At 46.8% G+C, this 23,769-nt stretch overlaps 2 protein-coding genes across 8 annotated transcripts; one reads left to right on the forward strand and one right to left on the reverse strand.

Moving 5' to 3' along the window:
* The first annotated feature begins 240 nt into the window (after nt 1-240).
* Nucleotides 241-17,316, forward strand: LOC105697279. Of its 6 annotated transcripts, none has more exons than XM_012420463.1 (21): nt 1,104-1,329; nt 2,160-2,310; nt 2,389-2,575; nt 2,660-2,753; nt 2,850-3,338; nt 3,422-3,644; nt 3,743-4,873; nt 4,919-6,906; nt 7,000-10,957; nt 11,288-11,348; nt 11,458-13,003; nt 13,078-13,228; nt 13,317-13,682; nt 13,787-13,975; nt 14,044-14,356; nt 14,434-14,752; nt 14,857-15,105; nt 15,188-15,301; nt 15,388-15,806; nt 15,884-16,112; nt 16,419-17,316. In XM_012420463.1, the coding sequence occupies exons 2-21, from the start codon at nt 2,172-2,174 to the stop codon at nt 16,569-16,571; spliced, it is 12,318 nt and encodes a 4,105-aa protein (XP_012275886.1). In that variant the 5' UTR covers nt 1,104-1,329; nt 2,160-2,171; the 3' UTR covers nt 16,572-17,316. The 6 variants fall into 6 exon arrangements, with proteins under 6 accessions (XP_012275883.1, XP_012275886.1, XP_012275887.1 ...); XM_012420464.1 differs by having other exon boundaries at nt 4,934-6,906; XM_012420460.2 differs by lacking the exon at nt 1,104-1,329 and adding an exon at nt 241-583 and having other exon boundaries at nt 3,743-6,906.
* Nucleotides 17,317-21,995: 4,679 nt separating this feature from the next.
* LOC105697318 (guanine nucleotide-binding protein subunit gamma-1) lies at nt 21,996-23,519 on the reverse strand. Of its 2 annotated transcripts, none has more exons than XM_012420536.2 (2): nt 23,209-23,519; nt 21,996-22,942 (listed from the first exon to the last, which is right to left on the reverse strand). In XM_012420536.2, the coding sequence occupies exons 1-2, from the start codon at nt 23,215-23,217 to the stop codon at nt 22,757-22,759; spliced, it is 195 nt and encodes a 64-aa protein (XP_012275959.1). In that variant the 5' UTR covers nt 23,218-23,519; the 3' UTR covers nt 21,996-22,756. The 2 variants fall into 2 exon arrangements, with proteins under 2 accessions (XP_012275959.1, XP_012275958.1); XM_012420535.2 differs by having other exon boundaries at nt 23,191-23,519.
* Nucleotides 23,520-23,769: the final 250 nt, after the last annotated feature.

The following is a 23,769-nucleotide window of genomic DNA, read 5'->3' on the forward strand; positions in this document are numbered from 1 at the left end:
TTCGTTGGTTGTTTCTACCGGAAAAGTCTTAAATAAAAAAAATTTGAAATCAGACCGTCCCGCCAGCTCTACTTATACCGACACTTGTGGAGAGGATCCGGGAGTTCGCCGTCAGATGGCGCAGCTAGTGCCTGGTAGATAAATCCGAGGGAAGATAAATCGATCATCTTACGGGAAGATAATCGTTTCGGAGGGTGCCATCGAGATGGGACCGAACGGTGAAGTTGACACGGCGTGACGCAAGGTGCCGGGGAGAATCGTGAGCGCGCAGTTCGCGAGCGTAGCGTGTCGGTTAATACGCGCGTTTCGGCCCTGTTTTTGCACGAAGGCAAGGTATCGAGGAGCAACACGAGTTTCAAGCGTAGGAGCGGGGAATTCGCGCGCAAGTTCGGGTGCTGGCAGTTCGGCGCTTCAGGAGTCTCAAAGGGGCAAGGGCCCGCGTAGGATGCGCGTGCGCTCACGGTTAACCGTCAAAAGCAGCGAAAAGCCGGAGCAGGAACGGCGGTAAACAGTTGGACCGAGTTCGGCGCAAACCACGAGCGGGCCAGAAGACCCCATCTTCGAGGTCACTCTGAAAGCCCTTGTAAGTATTCCCAGTGTCCCCGATCTTCGCTCTCTTGGTCTCTCCAAGAAAACCCTCCAGTCTCCCTTGGGAGATCCTACTTTAAAATTCTTACGGGCAGGGTGGGATCGATTAGGCCGCGCGCAAGTTTTAACTTGTCGGGCACGCGTCAGCTCGCATCGGTGCACGGTCGACCCTTCGCCCGCGTCGGGTCGTGTCCCACCAAGTCGGTTCGCGCGCGCTCGGAACCGGTTGCACGTTCAATCGCGCTGGGAGTCGCCTCATTCGCCGAGTCAGCCGCGCCTACGGGAGACCGGTATCTCGGTCTTACTCGCCCCGCCCATGCGCTTGGCCGTGAGTGCGACGCAGAAGACCGGCAACGGGCCCCCCGCCGCGCCCCCCGCGCTGACCGACGCGCAGTCAGCGGCCTTGATTGCGCGCGCCGAATTTCGGCGGGTCAGTTTACCGCGCGCGCGGGTGAGGGGAGGAGCCGAGTTCCCGATCTATGCCGTCGCGCAGTCCGTGTCCGTCCGTGGGGGCGGACAACTTGGCGGCGCTCGCGACGTTTCGCGCTGTACACGCGCTGACTCGGTGGACGTTCACTGCATCGCGGCGCGCAATATTAATAAAATACGCAGTTCCCTTCTGACCTGACCTCGCCTACGTGCTACATGGAACGACCCTCATTTCGTGACCTCGCAGACCCTTCTCGTGACTTCTCGTCCATGGACGAGGCGAGGACCACCGAGTGACCGAGAAGATCGCAGGTGAGGGCGATCGAGGGGACGGAAACGATAGCGCCGGCACGTCGTCTTGCCAGGTTTATGCGCTTCTTGGAATCAAGCAGTCATTATCGAGATTTTCCGGGGATCTGATACGTATCCTCCGTGGGTTTCTTAAGGTTAGGCAGTTCTCGCGGTCTCCCGGAAATTTTGGGTGCAGCGCACTCCGCGCTCGGTGCTCTAATATTAATCTGGTGCTTGCTCCCCTTTTTTCGCTCCGGCTATTTTATCAAGTTCTGCGGACACTCGTGGAACGGTCGCGTCACGGACAGATGGTCGGAAGTAGGAAGGGACGATTGTGTTGTCTTTTTTGAGGACGTAAAAAGAATGCCCGCTGGAGTAAAGCTACCTAGGTCTTTTTTTAAACGTGGCACGCTGAAACGGTATTTGCGCGAAATTGAGGTAGGACCGCTGAATAGAGGCGTAAATGTAGGAATTTTGTCGAAAAAATTCTGTACTCATGGATCGGAGCATTTGAGTAATATGTTGGAAGAGTAAGAACTTTTCTGGGGTTTTTTTATTTATATCTTAGGTAGGTGGAGTTTAGAAAAATCGATGATTAAATAAGTGCTAGTTCCATACAACTCAAGTTTCTTTATCAAGAAACATGCGAGTTAGCACGTTCGGCTAGTTAGTGGTTTAAGTGTACCGGATTAACCGTACACTAAGAAATCATTTAGCGATGCTTTACCTCATTCTTTTATCACTTTTGTCGCGTATCACCAGACTAGTTTCGTTTTATCTAAGCCAAGCCCATTCCTAGTTTTACAATGGATTTATGTAATGCTTACATACTGATTTCTTTTCTTTTTCAGTGAAGTGATTCAATGTTTTCTGTACTCTTGGTGTGCGCCGATAGCTACCAGGCTCCTCCAATACCACCGTTGGACCCGACGTTCTCAGAGTTTCGTGGATCCGAAATTAGGCATGTACCTGTCATCAGAGTATTCGGATCTACGTCAACCGGTGAGTCTTTAATAGCGGATAGTTTGAACAAATCATTTGTGTACCTGTTTCATAAGCTGAAATGTTGTTTTTGACCAGGTGAGAAAACATGTTTGCATATACACGGAGTGTTCCCATACATGTACGTGCCATACACAGGAGAAGAGGATGGAGACAGCTTAGCATATCGACTCGCTGCGTCATTAGACTCGGCGATTAACATTTCTCTAGGATCGGCTGGATCCAATATTCAGCATGTATTCAAAATTCAGCGTGTTTCGGGAGTGTAAGAATAGCTAATAATTTTGCACCAGTTGAATGAATCTTTAAAAGTATACATTATTTAGAATAAAATAATCTTTCTGTGCAGACCGTTTTACGGATACCATACGAGAGAGCACCAGTTTTTTAAGATCTACTTTTACAATCCTGCGATGGTTAAGAGGGCTGCGGACTTGTTGCAGGTTCGTACCGATATTTAACTACTTCCTGTGCGTTATATTTTAAGGCCATCCCATATTCTGCGGAGTATTTACCCTTTTAAAAACTTGACCTTTCAGAACGGTTCGGTGCTCGACCGCAGTTTGCAACCTCACGAGGCGCACATACCGTACGTAATGCAGTTCATGATAGATTACAACCTGTACGGGATGAGTGCGATAAATCTTCTCAGCGTGAAGCACCGACGACCCGCTCTCTCAAAAGACGAGGCGGAAACGACCCTCGATGGCGGGTCACTGGATCGAGGTCGAGCTTTCGAGGAGTATCTTCCGACCTCCGTGCTTCGCCAGAGCTCTTGCAAGCTGGAAGTCGATGCCTGGGCTTCGGATATCCTCAACAGGCGGACCATCCAGAAGGGGATGGAATTGAACCCAGGACTGGAGGCCATTTGGGAGGAGGAGAAAACCAGAAGGTCGCGCGCCGGTCTTGGGGATTCCGACTCTCAGCTGGTCAACCCCAAAAGTCCATCTCGGCCATTTTGCCCGCCTACGGAAAACGACCTATATCAAAAGCGACGGCTCGAGCAAAGGCTGCTCAGGATATCCCAGGTACGCTGTGCGACAACTTGCAAATACTTCTACAGCGCAATTTCAGATTTTTAACAAATCCGCTATCACGGTGAATCTTCCAGAATGACGAAAGCATTCTGTTCACGAATTCAAATCCGTCTTCCTATCCGATCGAGTCGTCGGAGAAAGAGAGCCTGCTGAACGCTTCGTACATTGAAACCCATGTTGGGTCATCTGTGAGGAACCAATCTTCGGGATCTATCACACGAGGACATCTTGAGTCGCATTCGCTTAACGAGTCGATACAAGGGAGACTTCAGGGAAGCAGCGTGGACTCCAGTATCTGTAAGTTGATACAAATCTTCCGTGGTAATAGAAAGAATAAGGAAAAAATTTGTATTTTAGAGATTCGACAAAACTAAGGATTTATAATTAATTTTCAGTGGATGCAAACGACCTGTCCTTGATGGAACTGCTGGCTAATTTAGCTTGCGACGAGGAGGAAGACAAGTTCGACGAGGACAGCGTCTTGAGTTCGCAGAGGTCGGGGATGCCGGAAGATCCTAAGAGCGATAACGAGGACGAGGCGGTAGACTTAAATCTCACGTGTTTAGAACTGGACACGCTGAGTTCCTGGGACCTGAGTCAGAAAACGAATAGCCAGACAAGATGCATCGATAAAGACATTCCTGCGGGATGCGGTTCGCTCCGATGCAGTCAGTCCGTGAAAGATGCCACCCTGGTCGAGGTCGAGTGCTTTCCTCAGGACAGGTTTCCCCAGCTCGATGGGGCCGGGGATTTGTCGCCAAACAAGTTGATAACTGAGGAGTCCCGGCACATCAGCAAGGTTTTACCATACCCCCTAAGAGAGACTGCACCTCGGGGCTTGTCGAACGACCTGGACAAGGTGCGGGTCAACAACTCACAGCATCAAAATCCCGGGGGAAGCGCCTCGAGCCACCAAGCCGAGGCACTCTTCGACTTGAACCTATCCTCCACCTTGACCGACAGCCTCTACAACATTGAACAGTACGGCGGAGTTTTCAACGAGCTGTTCACTCGGTTCCCTGATGGCGGTCCCGACCTAAGCTCCGACCTGGAGAACCTGCAGTCGACCGTAGAGATCGGCATGCTGTCGCCCAGCATCGAGGACGCGTCGGAGGCCAGCAACGAGAGCACCGAGGACGAGAAGATCCCCTTGGACATGGTCCTCACTGGAGACCCCTGCTTCACGGAGAGCGCCGTCTTCGACAGATCCGACCTTACCGAGCTAAGAGATCAGTACGTGAGTCTGTTAGGTAGTGCTCTGCTTCCCGATGTCCATCTAGGACCCGTAATCGAGGCGACACGAGGACCGGACGACGCGTCCGAGTCCAAGCGCGAGAAATCCGAGGCCCCGGTCGGGTCTAGGTTCACCAGGTCGCATCTCGCCGACGGAGGCGGCAACGGCGATGGCGGATCCGGCCCGTCGTCGGAGAACGTCACGCCCAACATCCAAGAGCCGGAGAACGCGAGTCGCGGGAAAGTCAAGATGGCGGACGGCGTCACCGAGGCCCCCGAGACTGGAAAAGAAGGTAGCAAAGTTTTCCCTGACAATTCGGATTACAATTGTAACGTAGTCGCTACTTGGGAAGAGCTTCAGAACCTGAGGTTCGTCGAGAAGCAGTCCGGACGGAGAAGGCGGACCAGGAGGAACGGTAAGCAGATCCTGCACCGGGCAAACAACGACGGCAGAAACGAGAGGACGCCTGCCAGCAAATCGAAGAGGAACGCCGATGCTTCAGCCGGCGTCCACAGCGACGCCTCCTTCGTCGTCTCTAACAGGATCGACGACACCACGATCAAGCTCGTCCTCAGGAGGGAGAGGATGGTGGACGTCGAGAGCGTGAGGAACGACCCGAACAGGAAGACGTACGCTTGCAAGAGGGCGACTGCCCTGTGGAGTGGGAAGGAGAGGTCTTTGCACAGGTCGCCTAGAAACAGGAAACAGGTGTTGAGGGGTTCGCACGATGCTAGCCAGAGTGGTCTCGTCCAGCAGGTATACGAAACCTCGAGGGAGAGCAGCTCGGTTCCCAGCGAGTGCGTCTTGACGCACGGAGAGTTGGCCTCTCTGCTGCCGGTCTACGCCTTCCCAGTCGACGACGTTAGGGAGACCTTGCCAGGAACTCAGTGCTCCAAGTACGATTCCGTTAACGGGGAGACGCTGGTCGACGAGATTCTGCGAGACTTCGAGGAGGCCAAGCGGTGCCAGGAGCGTTCGGAAAAGGAGAACCACCTAACTTCTTTAACTCCGCCGATCGACTCACATTACTCGTATTACTGCTCTCAACAGTCCCACAATGGCTCGATTTACGGTACCCGAAGTCATGTACATTGTGAAATCGGGAGGAAGGACATGCACCAGAACCATGTCCACTCTTCGGAGCACATCTGGGTGATCGAAAAGCGGAAACGGGGGAAGCCGAAGAGGTTCCAACCTGTCGTCTGCACCAAGACTGGGTGTCTACTTCCGGTCATCTTCTTGGAGAAGATGCACGTCAACGACCCGAGTCCTGGGAACACGACCCTGGTCGACGAGAACCGATGCTTCCGGGTGGCGGAAGGTGAGTCCTCCTGTCGAGACCCGAAACGCTTCCCCATGGAAAGCGCACCTTGCCCAGCGATAAACCAGGTTACAATTGATCAGAGAAAACTCATTCGAGGTAACTGCGAAGTGAATCCGACGCCGAGCGATTTACCCGTTGCTTGTAGCCAGGTAGAGAATCCGATGACAAAAAGAGCTGGACAGTCTCCTTCGAAGACCGCCAGTCCTGCAAAAGTGGCCGTCACAGTGAAAAGCTCGAGGAACTTGCGGGGCATTATTGGTGAAAAGACTCCGGTTATAATCAGTAAAATTTCTCCCAGGTCCCCGACCAAGAGGAAACAGAGGTTGGTCCTGGTGAAGCTGCATAAAGCCTTGGATGAGCGGCCACGCGGTTCAAGCACCTTCGAGAAGAGTATCGGCGAAAAGAGCTGCGAGAAAAGTTCAAAGTGTCACGGAAACTCGTCTCTTCCGATGGATTCGAGCGTGGTGTCGGACTCGAAGACCTCTCTGACGAGTAGTTCCGTCGACACACAAGGTGACTTCAAGAACTCCCCGAAAGAGTGCGATAGCATCGACTTATTACGACCGATCTCCCTTGAGATTTCACCTAGGAGAATCTTACCTCGTCGCGGCTCTCCTAAGAAGAATTTCCCTGGCTCCCTGAATAAGGATGAGACCTACTTGAAGAGACACGGTACCATCGACAACGTCGCCGATGAAGCTAGCAAAGTGTCCAGCAAAGCTTCGAGCTTGGATCGAGTACCTTCGATGGAGTTGCAGTTGTCTTCTGCCTTCAACTGTTTGACTGAAAATGTATCGCTGCCGGTTCAACTGAACGTTTCATCCGAATTTCGGTGGCCCGTGAGATTGTTCAAAGAGAAACAAGTTGTCAATAGCGAGGGACTGGTTACACTATGCGAGCCAGTCTTGAGTATCTGTGCCGACAAGGAATCGAAGCGCAATGCCTCTGGGTCGTTGGCAGAGCTCCTGAAAGCGGGTGAATCAGAACTCAAAGAGGGAAATGTAAGTCTTATGGATGAGGTATGCAGTCACTCCGTAGATAAGGACCCGTTGGAGGGCTTGAAGACGCGTAACAAACTGAAAACTTTTTTGCAGAAGAGAATCAACGGTAGCTATGACGACCGCTCGAGTATGGACTGCCTAGAGAACCCGATAGAGACCATCGACCAGGAGAAGATTTTGTCGTTGGCGCGCAGAAGGCTGTCCCCGAGGAAACAAGGAAGAAGAGGCAGAAGAGCTCTCGATGGCTCGAATAATAACATTCGGATAATCCTGCCCGATGAGAATCGGACGAAAGACATCGACGTAGAGGTGTTTGATGATAAATCCTCTGCTCACTCGGTCGACTCTGCGATCAGGATTGAAAATGACGAGTCTTGCACCTTACGAGAACATGTTGAGGTAAAAGTGTTCGCCGTTTCAGCAGAAATTGTCGAAGGAAGTGACGTTGATGTAAGTATTAATCCTGAAGTAGCCTCTGCGAGCCTCCTCGCTCCCCCCGCGGATAAGTTTGAAAATAACATTCTCGAGTCCAATGTCATGGAGGACAACCAGGATTTTGTCGACTGTGCGGAAAAACTCGAGGAATGCCCGATAGTAAGCTGCGTGGAAGACATTGGTCTTCCGGAAACGGAGCCTTCCGAGGAGCTGGATTTAGGTGGAGACAGAGAGAAGTGCATGGACGACATCGAGTTGCCTGAAACGGAGCCGACCTCGCAACTGGATTTGGTCACCGATCAACCTGTTCTTCCTACGGATGACTTTGTCGGTCCTGACAGTACCATGGACTTTCACCAATGCAGAGAGTATGCCATCGATGCGATAACATCGGAGATACCAAAGTGTCTCTTCGAGGAGGACTCGAATTCTGAAGAGGACAAGCAGGCTCCAGAAGAGCAAAGTGAGGTGGCCTACAGGGACCCTAACAGCAAAGCTTCGGTGAACATCAAGGAGGAGCTTTCGCAGAGCTATATTCCTGATCATAAAGGCTTGGATGTCTATGATCTGGATTTAAACTTCGATAGCATCGACGTTACCGATGACGAGACCATGGACACCTCAGCAGGGTCCAACGTAACTTGTTGCACTGTGACAAAAGATAATACGGAGACCCTGCAGTCTGATAAGACTGTTTTCCCGGACTCCGATAACAAAATTAATCAGAATTCTGAAGAATGTTCAGTGACGGGAAATTTGGGTAACGGTGGCGTTTCTATTAATGAATGTCCCGGTTTTCAAGATTATCCCATGATTAATCGAAATAGTCTAGAAAATGGTAGGACTGATGAAAGTGGGGAAATTAGTGTTCGTGGCGATGAAAATATTTTAGATAATGAATACATATCAGTAGAGTCCGGGGAAGGAGTTACAAGTCTTGAGGAACAATCCGAGGAGGGTGAAGACAATGTGGGGAATTGTAACACCGATAAATGCAGTGCCATCGATGAAGGTCAAGAATGTCTCGATGGTAAGTCCTGCATGGAGAATCATGACATCACAAGAAAAGGAGACAAGTATGACAGGATAGTTGAGAAAAACGATGACATCGACGAAGGAAATAAGGATGATGAGTGTCAAAACAAGGAGTGCCAGGAAAATATCAAAGATCATGAAGAAAAGTACAACGACGCTAATGAAGATAAAAGTGAAAATGAAAGTGAAGGAGGAAATAGAGAAGAAAGTATTAATGTTAGTGGTGATAAGTGTGACAGTGTGGTAAGAAAAGTGCAGAAATTGACTCCTGCTATTGAAGAGGAATTTAATCAACTTGCTGAGAATAAAGGAAAACCTGTTAGCAAGGAAGAATCTGAAGAGTCAAGTGACATGGAGAAAAATTTTAACGAACGAAAAGTTATCGAAGATGAAAGTACCACAAAAGCTATAGAGGGAAACAAGGAAGATCAGAGTGTAGGAGAGGATATTTATAACAACAATTTAGAATGCCATAGCAGTACAACCGATGATTCAGAAACGCAGAAGCTTGAAAAAGAACGTACCGATGAGAAGGAAATGGATGGGGTAGATTCGATTCAACATAATGCCGTAACGGCATCAAATGATAAAGATGATACCAACATGGTACATGACAAAACTGAAGAACCAGTTTGCGAACAGCTTAAAAGTTGTAAACGTGTTTCTATAAAGTTGGAAAGGGTCGATCTGAATCGGATGAACTTGACTCCCACGAAAAGTAGGAAGGTAGAAGTTACAAAGGATTCTCCAATGTCTCCTCGAAGCAAAAGTCAATCACCGGTCGAACTAGAACCAGGAGCTGCTAGAACAAGGAAGGTAAAAGTGAAAAAGCATGTTCGCTTTAAAATTAATCCGACTCATAGGTCATGGGATAACGAGGAAAGCGAGGAATCAACACGGAAAGTTTTGAGATCACTCAAAAACAAAGACATTGTTCAAGAGTTGCCTGAAACTACTGACTTGATGAAGAACAAGCAGGATGCCACCGAGCAAGAGGCAACGAAGAAAATTAAAAATTCTGAGACAACTAAGAAAACTCAAGATTTGGAGACAATCAAGAAAATCGAAGCCTCTAAGGCAATGAAGGTCACGTCTGTATCCCTAACACCAAAGGAAGCACCCTTCCCGAGAACAACGAAGAAACCAGAAATATCGAAGAAAGCGGTCGACCAGAAACAATCGAAGCCAGCGAATGAACTTAAGCCACCAGAAGAAACACCTAAAGTAACGGAAGAAGTACGCGTACCATCGACGGTGCAAGAAATCCCTTCATCAGGGACATCAAAAAAGATCCAAGCATCGGCCGGTGTTAAAAAAAGGAAACGAACTGCAGAAGAATTTACCCTCAAAGAAGCTAACCTTCTAGAGTTGAACTCCGTCGAGGTATCGACAACCTCTAAGACACGATTGAGGAGGGCAAAAGGTTCACTCACGAGAGAAAACATCCCGAAGATAAATCTTCAAAACCCATCAAAGAAGAAGCAGAAGACGGCAGAAGCCGATTCAAAGACAACCCCTGAATCCTCCGATAAATCTCCCTTAATTAAATTACCAAAACAACCCAGCGATTCAATTACACCGAGAGAACATCCCGTCCTCGAAGCGGCGACACCAGCCGAAGAGCCCTCAAAAAGGAGGAAGAGAACCCTCGAAAACGAGATTGAAAAATCGATGACCCCCGAGCCAGCAAGTGCTCCAGTGGAGGACAAAACCGAACAGAAAATCCAAAACAACGAACTCTTGAAACGTAGAGTTCTTCAAATTAAGGTCTCATCTCACAAGATGTCGAAAATGGCTCGAGTGGTGGAGAAGATATTCGTCTCGCGGAAGAACAAGGTGCAGAGAATCTTCTTTGACCCTAAATTGTTGATCGTGAGAACGTCGTTCAACGAGGGCCGCTTCACCAAACCGTCAAAGAAGCAAAACTTCCTCCTGCACTTCGGCCTGTGCACGGTACGACCCGACAAGATGGAATGGCGAGCAGTAACCTGCAAGACAGCCTACATGCAACTAAAGGAGCCTCGGGTGATGCTGCAAAAGTTGAGCCCCAGCACCCTGAGGAAGTACCGCAGGACCTGGAAGAACAAGGCGAGTACTACGAAGCGCAGGACCCAGAAGAAGAGCAAAAGCAAGCCGACAATCCCAGCATTGGACGGCGCAGCGGACGTCGACTCGGATTCTTCCGACGAAGAGCACCCTGAAGAGGAAGATGTGACGATCGTACGGGAGGAGACGCGCGTCTGCAGCTATGGGGCCAGAGCTCTCTCGGCTCCGCCATGCAACGCGATTGTAACGCCCGTTAAGAGGAAACGCGAGGAACCTAGAGGTAACGAATCGCCGCTCCGAGAGTCGCCAAAACGATCAAGTACGTTGCGGAGCCCTGGAGCTAAGTCGCGCGGTTATCGTCCGCTAAACATAATTGTGACATCTCCGAAGGTACGTAAAAGTTCCGCGGGCGCGATAGCTCCCGAATGCGGGGACGAAGGGACTTCGCCGCTGCACACGCCCAGGATAGGAGGTCCACTGCGGGACAGCCTGCTGCGAGACAGGGTCTTTCGACCGTCACCTGCGCTCGTCAGTGGTAAGATTAATTTTTATATTATTTAAATTAGAGAAGTGTATTTGTACATAGATATTCAGGGGAAAAAGAGCTCATTATATGGTATTAATGATGGATTAGAAATGAAAATATTTTTGTTATTACATCTATTGAATAGGTCTCACCCGAGGTGGGAGGTCTGCGAGACCACTTGGGAGCGGTAAAATTTTCTAAGGTTTTTATTAAAATTAAGATAACTTCTATGGGTCTTTCTGATGTCAGATTTTACGCGGTCTTGTGAACTCATTATGGCATGATCTTGGGATAGTTACGGTTGCGTGTGGTGTATATTCGAATCGTCTTTGATTCCAGGAAAAGAGAGTTCGAATGAAATTACCTGTGCACCGGAACAGCTTGGTGAGTTGCGCAGGATGTGAGTCTCGTACAAGTTTGTTTTCTGATTTTTTTTAACGTATGTACGCGTGTACTGACTCCTGTTGGCGCGACCTGATTTAACCGTGTTTACGTCTTGATGTTTATAGACCCGATGGCAGCCATGCGATGACTAGAGACGCGGTGCTGAATAATTCTGTAAATCGTGAGACGAGAGGCGACGACGTCGATCAGGAACACGAAGGTGATGATCACAGCGGAAGGGTTCGCAAGAGACTTTGTTTCATGCCCGTCGAGGAGGAATGCAAGACGTCCGAAAACGTGGACAATGTCGTCGTTAAGCCTCAAGAGAGCATTATGGAAAAGTCCCTAGATCACCAGGTTGCTCGGAATATCGAACGTGAGACTAAACGCGAAATCGAGTCTTCGGAAAATCAGCCCGATGTCGATTCGGAAACGGAGTTGCAGGCTTTAGACGTCGCTCAGATAATGGCTGAATCGGATTTATCCGATGGTGAAAACAACGATGAAAGATTTCTTGAGATTCCTGAACACCCCGATGGAAACAGATGGGAGCTGGCTGAAGCGGGCGATCAGCTGATCATACCACGTGACTTTGACAGCTCGCAGCATGACGACGACAGACGCGAAACCGACGAAGAAGCCGAAGAAGACGCCCTTTCTAATCTCACTTTCACGGAATACATGGACTCACGGTTGAACAAGCTCACCCAAATATCGTCGCATAAATCGGAGTTGATTCGCGGCGATAAAAATCGAGATGTCGCGATTGCTCCCAAATTTGCACCGCCCTCGCGTAAGAGAGTAATCGAGAGCATGGAGTTTTATGGCATAGCGAAATTCCGAAACGTGGAGGCATTCTACAGCGTTCAGTCGGACGTCGCAAAGCGGAAGGAAGTCTCGCACCGAGCTGTCATGGTACCTGGTAAGGGAGTGACCGATTTGGCAAAGTTTAAGTCGGAATTGAACGACGTCACCGGTATAACGCTTTGGCGAAGGATGAAGGCCAACGAGCTGGAACAGTTTGGAGGCAGGAGGAAGTCCAACTTGAAGCGTGGTCTCGCAGGACATAGATCATTGATTATAGAGCCTCTTCTTGCCCCTCCTAGTGTCCACGACGTGTGCACGTGGCTTAAAGTTAGGAAATATATGAAGAAGAAGGAGGAGTCATGCAAGCTTGCAACGGCTGAGATGGGTCCAAGGTCGATAGAGTCGACATCCGAGGTTCTTTCAAATACTGCTGGACAGCCTGCTGATGGGACTTTCAACACGAGGGGTAGCAGCGAGAATGAACGTCTTGGGGGGAAGAGCTCGAACGACGGTGCCGATTCTTATTTAAAGAGGGCGTTAGAGAACTCGAGGCTTTGGGGAGACGGCGACGAGTCGAAAAGCGGTTTCGGTTCCGAGGAAAGTGGTCCGGCTCGGCGGTGTACCGATGAAATGTTGATTTTGAGGGGAGGCCTCCAAGGGAAGGGCCTTCAGAGGGCGTCAAAAAGCTCGAACGAGAGCATCGATTCTTCCCTGAGGGGGGCTTTGGAAAACTCCAGATTCCGCAGAGAAGGAGAGACGTCGAAACGCGTACATGTATCCTACGGGCAAATTGAATGCCTCACCGAGGCCACGGCAAAGGACGCTGAAGAGGAGAATCTACAGAACGCGAAAGCAGTAGCTACGGTAAATATGAAACGTTGCTACGTGGGTGATCGCCACCGTGGAAAGTTTGTTGACGTGAAATTGTTTTCACCCAGCACCAGTACTTGACGGTGTTGTGCTTGGAAGTGCACGTCATTACGAGAGGAAACCTTCTACCAGACCCGCAACAGGATCCTATTCAAGCTTTATTCTATGTGATTCAAAGCGACGTATCAAGCGCCTCGGATCGTAAAGCTTTGGAATGTGGTGAGTGAAATTAGTTTCACCAAAGAAAAAAAAAATGAATGAGCCGAATTACTTACGCGTATAATGATAAATGCATTCCCTTGGTTAGGTATCATCGCAGTGGATGCTGACTACGATGCATCAATGAAACGATCGGGATACCTATTCGGCTCAGGTGTGACATGTCCAGTATTGTATGCAGGCAATGAAGAAGCTTTGTTGGAAAGCCTTGTGAATTTGATAAATCGCCACGATCCGGACATTTTCATCGGATGGGAAATTGAAAGTCTGTCTTGGGGCTACGTCTTCCAAAGAGCTTCTCGTCTGAACGTAAAGCTAACCACTCGAATCTCACGTGTACCTAGTGCCAGAGGTACAAAAGACTCCCTTACCTCGGATTTCGAGTCCCATTCCGACATCAAAGTGACGGGTCGAATTGTTCTCGACTGCTGGAGATTAATGAGGCACGAAGCAGGTGAAAATCTAAGCTCTCTTTTTTTAATATCATTTTTTTTTTTAATATAAATTCTATAAATCGAAAAATATTCTGTAAAATGGACATTCTCTTATTTTTTTTAGCGCTGTTGAGTTATTCTTTCGAGAACGTGATGTATCATGTGTTGCACGAGAGATTGCCAGAGTCGTCGTTTAAAATGCTGAAGGACTGGTGGATGCATCCTAGTCCAGGGCAACGGTGGAAAGTTGTGAGTTATTATCATACGAAGATCCTTGGCACTCTCAAACTTCTCGAACAACTGGACCTGATAGGTAAATCTTTCGTTTGCGCGTGGTTAATTAATTTGAAATCGTTTTTACAACGTTGACTCATTTTCCAGGCAGGACCAGCGAGCTCGCTCGACTGTTTGGCATCCAATTTTTCGAGGTCCTCTCCAGAGGCTCGCAATTTCGAGTCGAGTCGATGATGCTGAGACTGGCTAAGCCTTTGAATTATATCCCGGTATCGCCATCGGTGCAGCAACGAGCCAAAATGCGAGCTCCTGAGGCTCTACCTCTCATCATGGAGCCAGAGTCAACATTCTATGTTGACCCGCTCGTTGTTCTAGACTTCCAGAGTTTGTACCCGAGCATCATAATCGCTCACAACTACTGCTTTTCGACGTGCCTCGGGAGAATAGAGCACATTGGACAGTACGTATTTATTTTTACCGGATTTATGTTCACCGCTCGAAAGGTACCGCCCTGATACCGAGCACTGTCCCTTGCAGGCCTCATCCTTTTGATTTCGGAGCGACCTCCCTAAAGATTTCAAAAAGCACGGCTTTGAGATTGGAGGGGAAGATAAACTTCTCTCCTTGCGGCGTGGCTTTCGTGAAGTCGTCCGTTCGCCGAGGAATATTGCCCAGGATGTTGAAGGAGATTTTGGACACGCGGTTGATGGTGAAGAAAGCCATGAAGGATCATCCACAGAGCGACCGCACACTGCAACGAGCTCTTCACTCTCGACAATTAGGACTTAAGCTCATTGCCAATGTTACTTATGGCTACACGGCTGCGAACTTCAGTGGACGTATGCCCTGCATCGAGGTGATTGTCAGTTTAACGATTTGACTGGTTTTCAATGGCGTTGCGTCATTTTGGAGTAAGAATTGCCTCGACGTAGGAGGAATTAAAAGGATCTTTCGGTTTAGGTAGGCGATAGCGTAGTAAGCAAAGGCAAAGAGACCTTGGAGCGTGCTATTAAATTAGTCGAGTCCACGCCGAAATGGGGAGCTCGCGTTGTTTACGGCGACACAGATTCCCTCTTCGTCCTCTTACCCGGAAAATCGAGAGAGGAAGCCTTTAAAGTCGGAGCAGAAATAGCCGACGCGGTAACAGAATCCAATCCAAATCCCATAAAGCTGAAATTCGAGAAGATCCTGCAGCCCTCGATACTTCAGGTACTGCTCCTTTCTGAGGAGCCTTATATAGTAAAAAGGAAAATTAACCAAAGCATTAAAATAATACTTCTTACTTAATCAGACTAAAAAACGATACTGTGGCTATATGTACGAGACTCCTGACCAGGCCGAACCAGAGTTCCTTGCAAAAGGAATAGAGACTGTTCGTAGAGATGGCTGTCCTGCCGTTGGAAAGGTATGCATCAATTTTACTGACAAAGTCATTAGGAAATCGGTTTCATTTTTGGAAAGATTGTTTACAACGAGTGTTACGTATTGCAGATACTTGAAAAATCTCTGAAGATCCTCTTCGACACGAAGGACGTGTCCTTGGTGAAGCAGTACGTCACTAGACAATTGGATAAGATCTTGCGTGGCAGCGTCTCATTCCAGGATTTGACCTTTGCAAAGGAATTCCGTGGAATGCGAGGATACAAAGCGGCGGCCTGTGTCCCTGCCTTGGAATTGACCAAAAGATTGTTGAGAAACGACCCTCGTGCCGTTCCGAGGAACAGCGAGCGAGTACGATACATCGTGGTTGCTGGTGCACCGAACGAGCCTCTCATTAATTGCATTCGCACGCCCTGGGAATTGATTGAAGACCCTGGCCTTCGACCCAACGCAACCTACTATATTACCAGGGTCATCATTCCTCCACTCAACCGATGCTTTAATCTCTTCGGAGTGGACGTCAACGCCTGGTAAGAAACTAAGGCCACGATATCGATGTGCATTCTTCCATTCTACGCCTTTACTTTTGTCCCTTCTACTACCTCAGGTACAACGAATTGCCGCGACGCCAGACGCCTCGGAAGAGCGTTCCTTTGCCAAAGGACAAACAGAAAATGACAATTTCTCAGTATTTCGACACGATGGCTTGCGCGGTCTGCGGGATTTGCTCGAGTAAAGAGATATGCGTGGACTGCGCCGTGGAGCCCAGTCGGGTTCTGGTCGTGCTACACGAGAAGATACGTCAAGCGGAAAGGTCTTATTGCAATATCGTGAAGGTAAACCAACGCGAGTCTTGCGTATTCGCTGTGCGAAAGATTACACCGGGCGCTGGTGAAAACCGACGGAAATATACATACATTTTTGCTTACCTCGTAACTGATTAAATGTAACATCGTTACGTTATTATTTTCTTTAATCCAGATACTGAGTGTGATATTACAGAGGCAACGTAATTTTACTGCAATTCATTGTGGCGTTAAGATAACTTAAAATAACAAATGATTATGTTAATTTACGTGGGTATTTTTTATCAGTGCGAGAGATGTCACGAGAGGTCGCGAATCTATTCAATTGGTTTTTAGATTTGTCAGTCGTGTACTGGACGCACCGATGCTGCCGACTGCGTGTCTCTGGACTGTCCGAATTTATATCGCCGCGCCCAATCCCGAAGGGCCTACGAGGGCACGATTCGCCTGCAGCAGCTCATAGAAAGCGGGAGTAATCTAAACTTTTAAAAGGATCCCTTCCCAAGACTTCCAGCAGCATTCGCCTTCTCCAAAACGAGGTATAAAACAAGTAGGGAAAAAAAAAGAGAGAAAACAACCAGATCGCGGGAAGAAACGTCCGAGGGAATTGACCAAAAGCGCACCGACTCTATATCTGCGCGACCCTAATTTAAGCAATTACACCCCTCAGTTACATGCACACGGATTTGCGTGAAATTTTTTTCACGAACTACATATATTTTTCACTTTCCGAATTTTTACTCGTGGCCTCAACCGCAGTTAGAACGTAATCGGCCGCTCGGCGGTGTCTTTTTATTCCTCGTAAGTTGGATGAGGGGTAAAGACCACTTAGCTGGTGATCGTTAGGAAATGAAGTGCGGGAAATCGTCTTGGTTCCGCCGACTAACGGTGCAAAACCAGACAGGCGATTTAACCCAGGAGCCTCCGAGGCGAGGGAACATAATGATCAAATTCTCTCATCGCTTGTTCCTCCCCGTCGGCTTCACCTAACGTATTTAAACCGGACTCCCGCAAGTCCGCTTGCTAGTTTTATATCGTGCTAAGATTTTAAGAAAGGGCCTCATGAATTCCAAAGACCGCGTGGACGGAGCGGCTCGCGATTCCATTTGTAGAAAACTCTCCAACCCGAGCGGTCGTCATATCCCTTCATTTTAATCAAGGGGGATGAACAAATTCGCACCTAATCGTACTTTAAACGCGGCTCGAGGTTTTCGAGCAGGTCGTCGAAAAAAAAGATATATATATATATATATACACACACACACACATAAATATAAAATTTTGAATTTCACCCGAGAGATTCCCGACTCCGCGAGGTCGTTCCAAGACTTTCCACCTCGGAAGCCGATTGACTGCTTTTTATTTCACGAACCAAAAGGGGCTTCCCGGAGGATTTACGAGACGACTCGCGGATTCGAGGGCTCGCGAGACGTTAACCTTTTTTTTTTTTTTTCATTTTACGTCGACGACTTCAGGCTCGAAAACCGTCGAACCTGATCGAGGATCAGGGTGCGCTTCCGGCCTGACATTCCTCTGCCAGGGATCTCTGCCGCGTAAATCTCCATCTCGATGGATCGCTGTGAAATATCATTAGGAGCTTTAAACATTAAATTATAGTAGGTAGACCTCGCGACTAACGACTATCTAGTTAATAGTAACCTAAGGGAAGTTGTGCCATCCTATCGTCTTTTTTACGTGGAGGGGGAGGGGGGGAGTACGTCCTCGCATTGCCCAATTGGTGAAAATTCGAGCCCGCCTTCCAGCTTACATATATTCTACGACGGGGGTGGCAAACCACTCGATGCTCCTGGGATCGAAAATACCCTTCGTCGAAAAAGAAAACCCGGGAAACACCAAACGAAGTCGTGTATTCGATCCAAAGAGTTCTTGTCCTGCCACGTCCGTTTCCACGCGACGAAACGCGAGCTCTTTCTGTCCTTGCGTCTTAAGGAAACTCTCGTGCCGAACATTCGCGTTATCACCAATCGACGAACGTAAATAAATAAGAGAGGGAGAGATAAAGATAACCGACATAAATATGTACATATATATATATTTTTTTAATAATCGNCCCCAGTGCGAGGTCCACACGAGATGCGTTTTCTTTTCTACTTCTTTTTTTTCTTTTTTTGGTTTCCCACCCTTTCTTTCTAATCTTTCGGTGGAAACTCGGCGATGGAGACGTCTCGACGTGCGCAATCCGTATAGGTATCTCGCAATTAGTTTACAGTCGGTGAGAACGTTTACAGTTGTAACTAGCGATTAGGAATGTGATATAAAAGGGCGTAAATGCGCCGGCGCAATCGAGGGCGCCGGTCGGTTAGAAAGAGCAACGTTCTTTCCCTTCGCTGCATAAATCTATGTATATTATATAAAGTGCAGGGTCGAACCGCGTAACATTCACCTCATTCGCTTGTAAAAAAAAAAAAAAGATGGGGTCCTGTTGGGCAGGTTCGTCGTGTACACCCACGACGTGGAGGGGGAATGAAAAAGTAATCGACCGCAGAGTCGAAACTGAGAAAGTACAAGTGTAAATGCAAATAACATTCGTAACAGAGGGTCTAAAGAGATATAACGTCTACTTTTGTAGCGTCTTCCCTTCTCCGCGATGGGCGAATTCGGAGTTAAGGGAAGAAGCTCGGCGCGAAGCTGTCGCGTTTTGTCCTGATCGGCAACTTTCGCCGGGCCTCGTTGTGTACATAGACTCGAGCTTTTTATATCCGAATCGCCAATCGAAGGATCCGTCAGAGACGGGAACTCTCGAGGGCGACTCTTGTCAATTGTAACTGCAACGTAAGATGTATATATGTAGGCACGCAAACGTAAAGAGGCTCGGTGGGTTCCTCGTATTTGGCGAGAAACTCAGCCGAGCCGGTAGGTGAATCAACCGGCTTTCTTTTCTCCGCTCAACGCCGATTCGTTCGACCGTCTCACCTGTCGGGCAATGTTTGCATATTAATGTCATAGGAAGTGGAAGCTTAGTTAGTCAGCTTAAGTCACATTTGAAACCGAAGACTAATATACTTGACATCAGGTGGCGATCGATTTTAAAAATAAAATCCTCGGTTGTTGGCCCTTTTGTTTCCCGATGCCTCGAGAATTTCTGTTCTCACGTGTCCCGGCACCCTATTCTCGAGTTCGCACGATCAACTTTCGCACTGCGAAATTGGAAATTTCGTGTACGGCTTTGAAACATTGACCAATGACGATACCTTATTTTTTTCCCATGCGTATATATTTGTATGCGAAACAAATTCATATCAACATTCGATCAACTTTCGCATGCAAAATTGACAATTTCGTACGCGGCTTTCAACCGTTGACGAATGACGCGACATCGCGACAATGCGAAATTTGTATACCTATCTATTCGTTTGCAAAACAAATTCGTATAAACATTCGTATCAACTTACGCGTGCGAAATTTCGTATACGATTGTTCAAACGTTGACCAATGAAGCGACTTCGCAACAATGTGACATCTTTGTCGTGGGAATCTATTTCTATGGGAAAGGAAGAAAAAAAAGAAAAGAAAATCTGTCTGAATTCGAGAATAGGTCGCCCGCCTCACCCTCGCGGAAAATTCACACAAGAAACGAGAGCTCTTGGCTCACCTATTAATCGCGTTTCCGGTGCTCCAGGACATGCTAGAAGTGTACTACTCCTCGCTAGCTTGTGATAACATTGCCAAAATTGGCGAAATTGTCCTGGGAATACGCACCCGTTGTTCATTGTACCGGGCGATCGAAGGGCATTCGATTGTCCGGCACTTTCGCGTGCGTATTCATTTACAGTGTTCGCTTCGTACCTAAATACTCGGAATAGCTCCGACCTAAAGCGAGGAAAGACGCTTCTCGCGTGTTTCTCGGAGTTTTCATTGTTTTTCTTTTTTTTCCTTTTTCCATTCAGTGATATATCTTATACTGCGTGTCGCGTAGCGGCCGAGAAGGCTCTAAAAAGTTATCCTCGATTTCGGCTCTCGAAATTGACTCGCTCAACGGGAAAAAAAAAAAAAAGAAAAAGAAATCGAAGGAAAAGAAATGAAGAACGACGAGGGGTCCTGGAAAACGAATTCGGATGAAAGTTTCGCCTTTCGAGCGCGACCTCGGTTCTCGAGTAGGGGACGAACGTTACTCTAGATTCGCGCGGAATTTATTAAACTGCTCAGAGAATATACTTCTATTGGTTATTATTACTTAAGAGTTTATTCGTATTAAACACGGAACTGATATATATGATACGCTACAGTCGGATGTTCTGTTTATACGGAAGCTATAGTTTACTTTTACGTTATGATCGGGTAGGCCCTTGCCACGTTGAAGGAGGGGTCTCCCCTTGAGTGAATCCGCGATATGCGAGAGCGAGGGAGAGAGAAAGAAATGTAGACGGTACACCGAAGTTTGCAGGAAGTGTGTGTGAGAGTGTGTACGAGAAAAGGAGAGTGAGAGATAGAGAACAATGTTTGAGACTCGCGATGGACGGTACTCGATGTTGAGCTAGAAATATATTTGCGAGAAACGTTGTGAAAATTATAATTCTAAGATTATTATCCGAGGTCCTCGCGTCGGTGGCGTTATGGCCTGGGCAGTCCTTGGCTCGCCAGTCGAGCGGTAAGGATCAAGTTCCCTTGACCGGGTATCCGAAAATGATCCTTAACCGAGAACGTCGAAATTCGCCGTTCGATCTGCGATACGTCGACTGTCCATCTCGGGATCGATAGAATCGAACGAGTATGCGGAGCTTGGGCACAAGTTCGTATAGAACACCGAATTGTATTAATTATCTGTAATAAGTCGCTGCGTTGATATTCGACGTGATGCCGTAACGCAGGGGAAACGGTTGATTTTTTTTCTCTTTTTTTTATACGAAATAAATCTAGGAGTAACTAAAACGGGGGATTGCGGCCTTGTTGTATGCTATTGTACACAACACCATTATTATGCTATCGGGTGCTCCTCATTATTCGAATGTCAACGCCAGTGCGACGAGTTATTGCGGATCGTTTCTACCAGCCAACAGACTGGAAAACTCGAAAGTCATTATACATAAGTCCCAGGAAGATCTGAGAATCACTGGTACCGAAAAGGAATGTCTAAGCAATGGGTGGTACTCGTGTATATTATATTTTAAAGGCTGTACTCGCAATAAAATGCCTTTCGATTTAATGATAACCGTTTCGTGAATTCGTAATTCACGTAACATCAGGCACTGACAGTCTTTGAAATTTAATGTGCACTCGCGCGCCTCTATTTCTATGGCATGGTTAATTTAAAAGTCGAGTTTTCTCATCTGCGTGAGCTCAAAAACTCTCGGGTAGCTCTGTCCGGAAATAAAAGGAAAACATTGATGAGGAGGTTTTACTTGGAGTTTCCGACGACGTCGCGTTTTAAGGAGCACGCAATCGCAGCTAAAGTTTAATTCCTCTCGCCGTTACCAAAGCCCTTTTCTGTTTCTTTTATTTCAATTAGTCCTTTCTTTTTGTACCTTAAGTTACCAGTCTCCTCGCCATGTATTTTCGTTTCCTCAGAAAGAATCCGGGTGCAAAATTTATCTTAAGGAGAGAACAAATGAGTTTTCAAGTTTCGAGGAACTTTGCCTTTTCACGAAATGAAATGTTTTTCATTTTGATACTTATATATATATACACATATGTACTTTTTAACCAAAGTTTGTTTAACAACGCAATTTGTACAATTTTCCACCTTGCAGTATACGAGTGTGTAGTGAACATTATACCCCAGAAATATGAAAGGAAGATGAATAAATAACCCGAGAAATTAATCCTTCACCAATTACTGTGATCACTCTACGCATTCATGTTGTAAAAATTAATACTGCAAAAAGACGTGTCGACCAGTCGTAAATTCCGTGTCATTAGGACGTAAGTCATAAATTAAAATAGAGGTTCAACATATATGCTTATTGTTTCATAATGTTTACTTAGACCATATATATCTAATCTGTTACACTGATTTCACTTACAATATGTATATTATATCTTTTTTTTAATACTTCATTGATTGTTGATCCACAAAAATATAATTTTCAATCGTGAAAAATAGGGTCCGACAGAGATTGGATACATTAAAACCTACAGGTTACTGTAATAAGGTAGTGCCCTGCGCAATATTAATCTGGCAGTAGATTTACACCTTGAAACTTGGTATAAAATTAGATGACACATTTTAAAAATTCATCATTTAAAGATTTAGGCCCAATGATCACAAATATGTTTTAATTACTAATATACAAAATACATGAATTTACAGAATAAATTTCTGTACCAAAGACCTCAATAACTTCAAAATATAATCTTCTATTTAGAGGATGATTTACTTATTAATATGATACTCATCAATATACTATGTCGTACAAGCAGTTGTATATTCAATTAGTTATTTTAAGAACCTTAGTCATTGGTCTTTTGATTAGTTTAGCAGGTCACTCTGTAAATAGAAACTTGAATTGAAACGAGTGTCATCTTTCGATAAAAAGTTGTCAAAAATAATTCTGCACTTTGATCGCAATTAATGCATGAGTCTGGGACTGGTGACGTTTAATTAAAAAAATCTGCCGATGCAAGACATCAATGTTATTTTAAGGGGTGCGGAGGATAAATAAAACTCGAAGTAATCCAGTGACGGTAGCTTGCCATCTCTGGAGTGACCGATCGTTCTAGATCACAGTACAGGAACTCTTCTCCCTAAAGGGATTGGACTTCTGAGACGAAAAGCCAACTAAGAGACAGTCCTCTTGCTCGTGTTCCGTGATGTACATCATAATATCTTCGATGGCTTTACTGACCATGATCCGTTTGATCGCAGCTTCACGCCTTAGCTGTTCGGTTACCTGGCGTTGGTCCTGCAAGAAATAAATATGCATGAGCCAATCTGGTATATGGTAAAACTAATAATTTGATAGCTTAGCATCCGATACATTTCTAGACCTTAAATTTAAATTACGATACTTAAAATGATGAGAAGGACAAAGAATAGGATAATTCACACGACACACCCTAGGAAGATACACGCTCATATTTTCTAGTGTTAATTGATACAATAAGCAAAAAAACAAAGCGAAATAAAACGTGGTTAAAGCCTTAGTATAACCTGTAAGGTCGTGATCACCATGTTCATAACAGTTGCGTCTGACAGGCCTATTTTCGGGTGTGGTCCGCTTCGAGGAAACCGCGACTTCAGCAAATTAGATCTGGCGTACTCCCCAAAGTCGTTGACTTCATTCAATTCCTTGGTAACGCCGTTCAATGTTTCAGAATTAAACAAGCTGCACTTATCCGAAGGTTTACGACAGGATTAGGATGCAGCTCTAATGACGATATATTTCAATAAATATCTTGTGAATATCACAAAATGTCACTAAACGCCAATCTTCGTGATTCGAAAACAACAATGGTGTCACATTCTAGAATATAGCAGAATTAAAACCATGGTTAGCAGAGATGTGTTGGGAGATTGCTTATGGGCAGGATAGCGCGATCGAAACCTGTGCTGCCCTCGGTGGAAAATGCTGACAGCAGGTGCACTCTACTATGATGTCAAAGAAATTCAGAGATAAGTTGGGAGATTGCCCACGGGAAGGGTCGTGCGATCGGATCCTGTGCTGCCCTCTAGTATCGAACGTTAGCTTTCACCGTTTTTTGCCCCCAAGGGCGGCGCAACGAATTTCTG

The sequence above is a fragment of the Orussus abietinus genome, unplaced genomic scaffold (genome assembly GCF_000612105.2).
Source record: "Orussus abietinus isolate OABI.00-Male unplaced genomic scaffold, Oabi_2.0 scaffold261, whole genome shotgun sequence".
In the NCBI taxonomy this organism is placed as follows: domain Eukaryota; kingdom Metazoa; phylum Arthropoda; class Insecta; order Hymenoptera; family Orussidae; genus Orussus; species Orussus abietinus.

What these genes read in the sequence shown, in the direction of transcription:
- LOC105697279 (XM_012420460.2), top strand. Translation starts at nt 2,172, where the DNA reads ATGTTTTCTGTACTCTTGGTGTGCGCCGATAGCTACCAGGCTCCTCCA. An exon ending in GTCACCTGCGCTCGTCAGTG is followed by an intron (nt 10,958 to 11,287) that starts GTAAGATTAATT and finishes CTTTGATTCCAG; the next exon opens with GAAAAGAGAGTTCGAATGAA. An exon ending in GACGTATGCCCTGCATCGAG is followed by an intron (nt 14,753 to 14,856) that starts GTGATTGTCAGT and finishes CTTTCGGTTTAG; the next exon opens with GTAGGCGATAGCGTAGTAAG.
- LOC105697318 (XM_012420535.2), bottom strand. Translation starts at nt 23,217, where the DNA reads ATGAACATGGTGATCACGACCTTACAG. An exon ending in TGGTGATCACGACCTTACAG is followed by an intron (nt 22,943 to 23,190) that starts GTTATACTAAGG and finishes TATTTCTTGCAG; the next exon opens with GACCAACGCCAGGTAACCGA.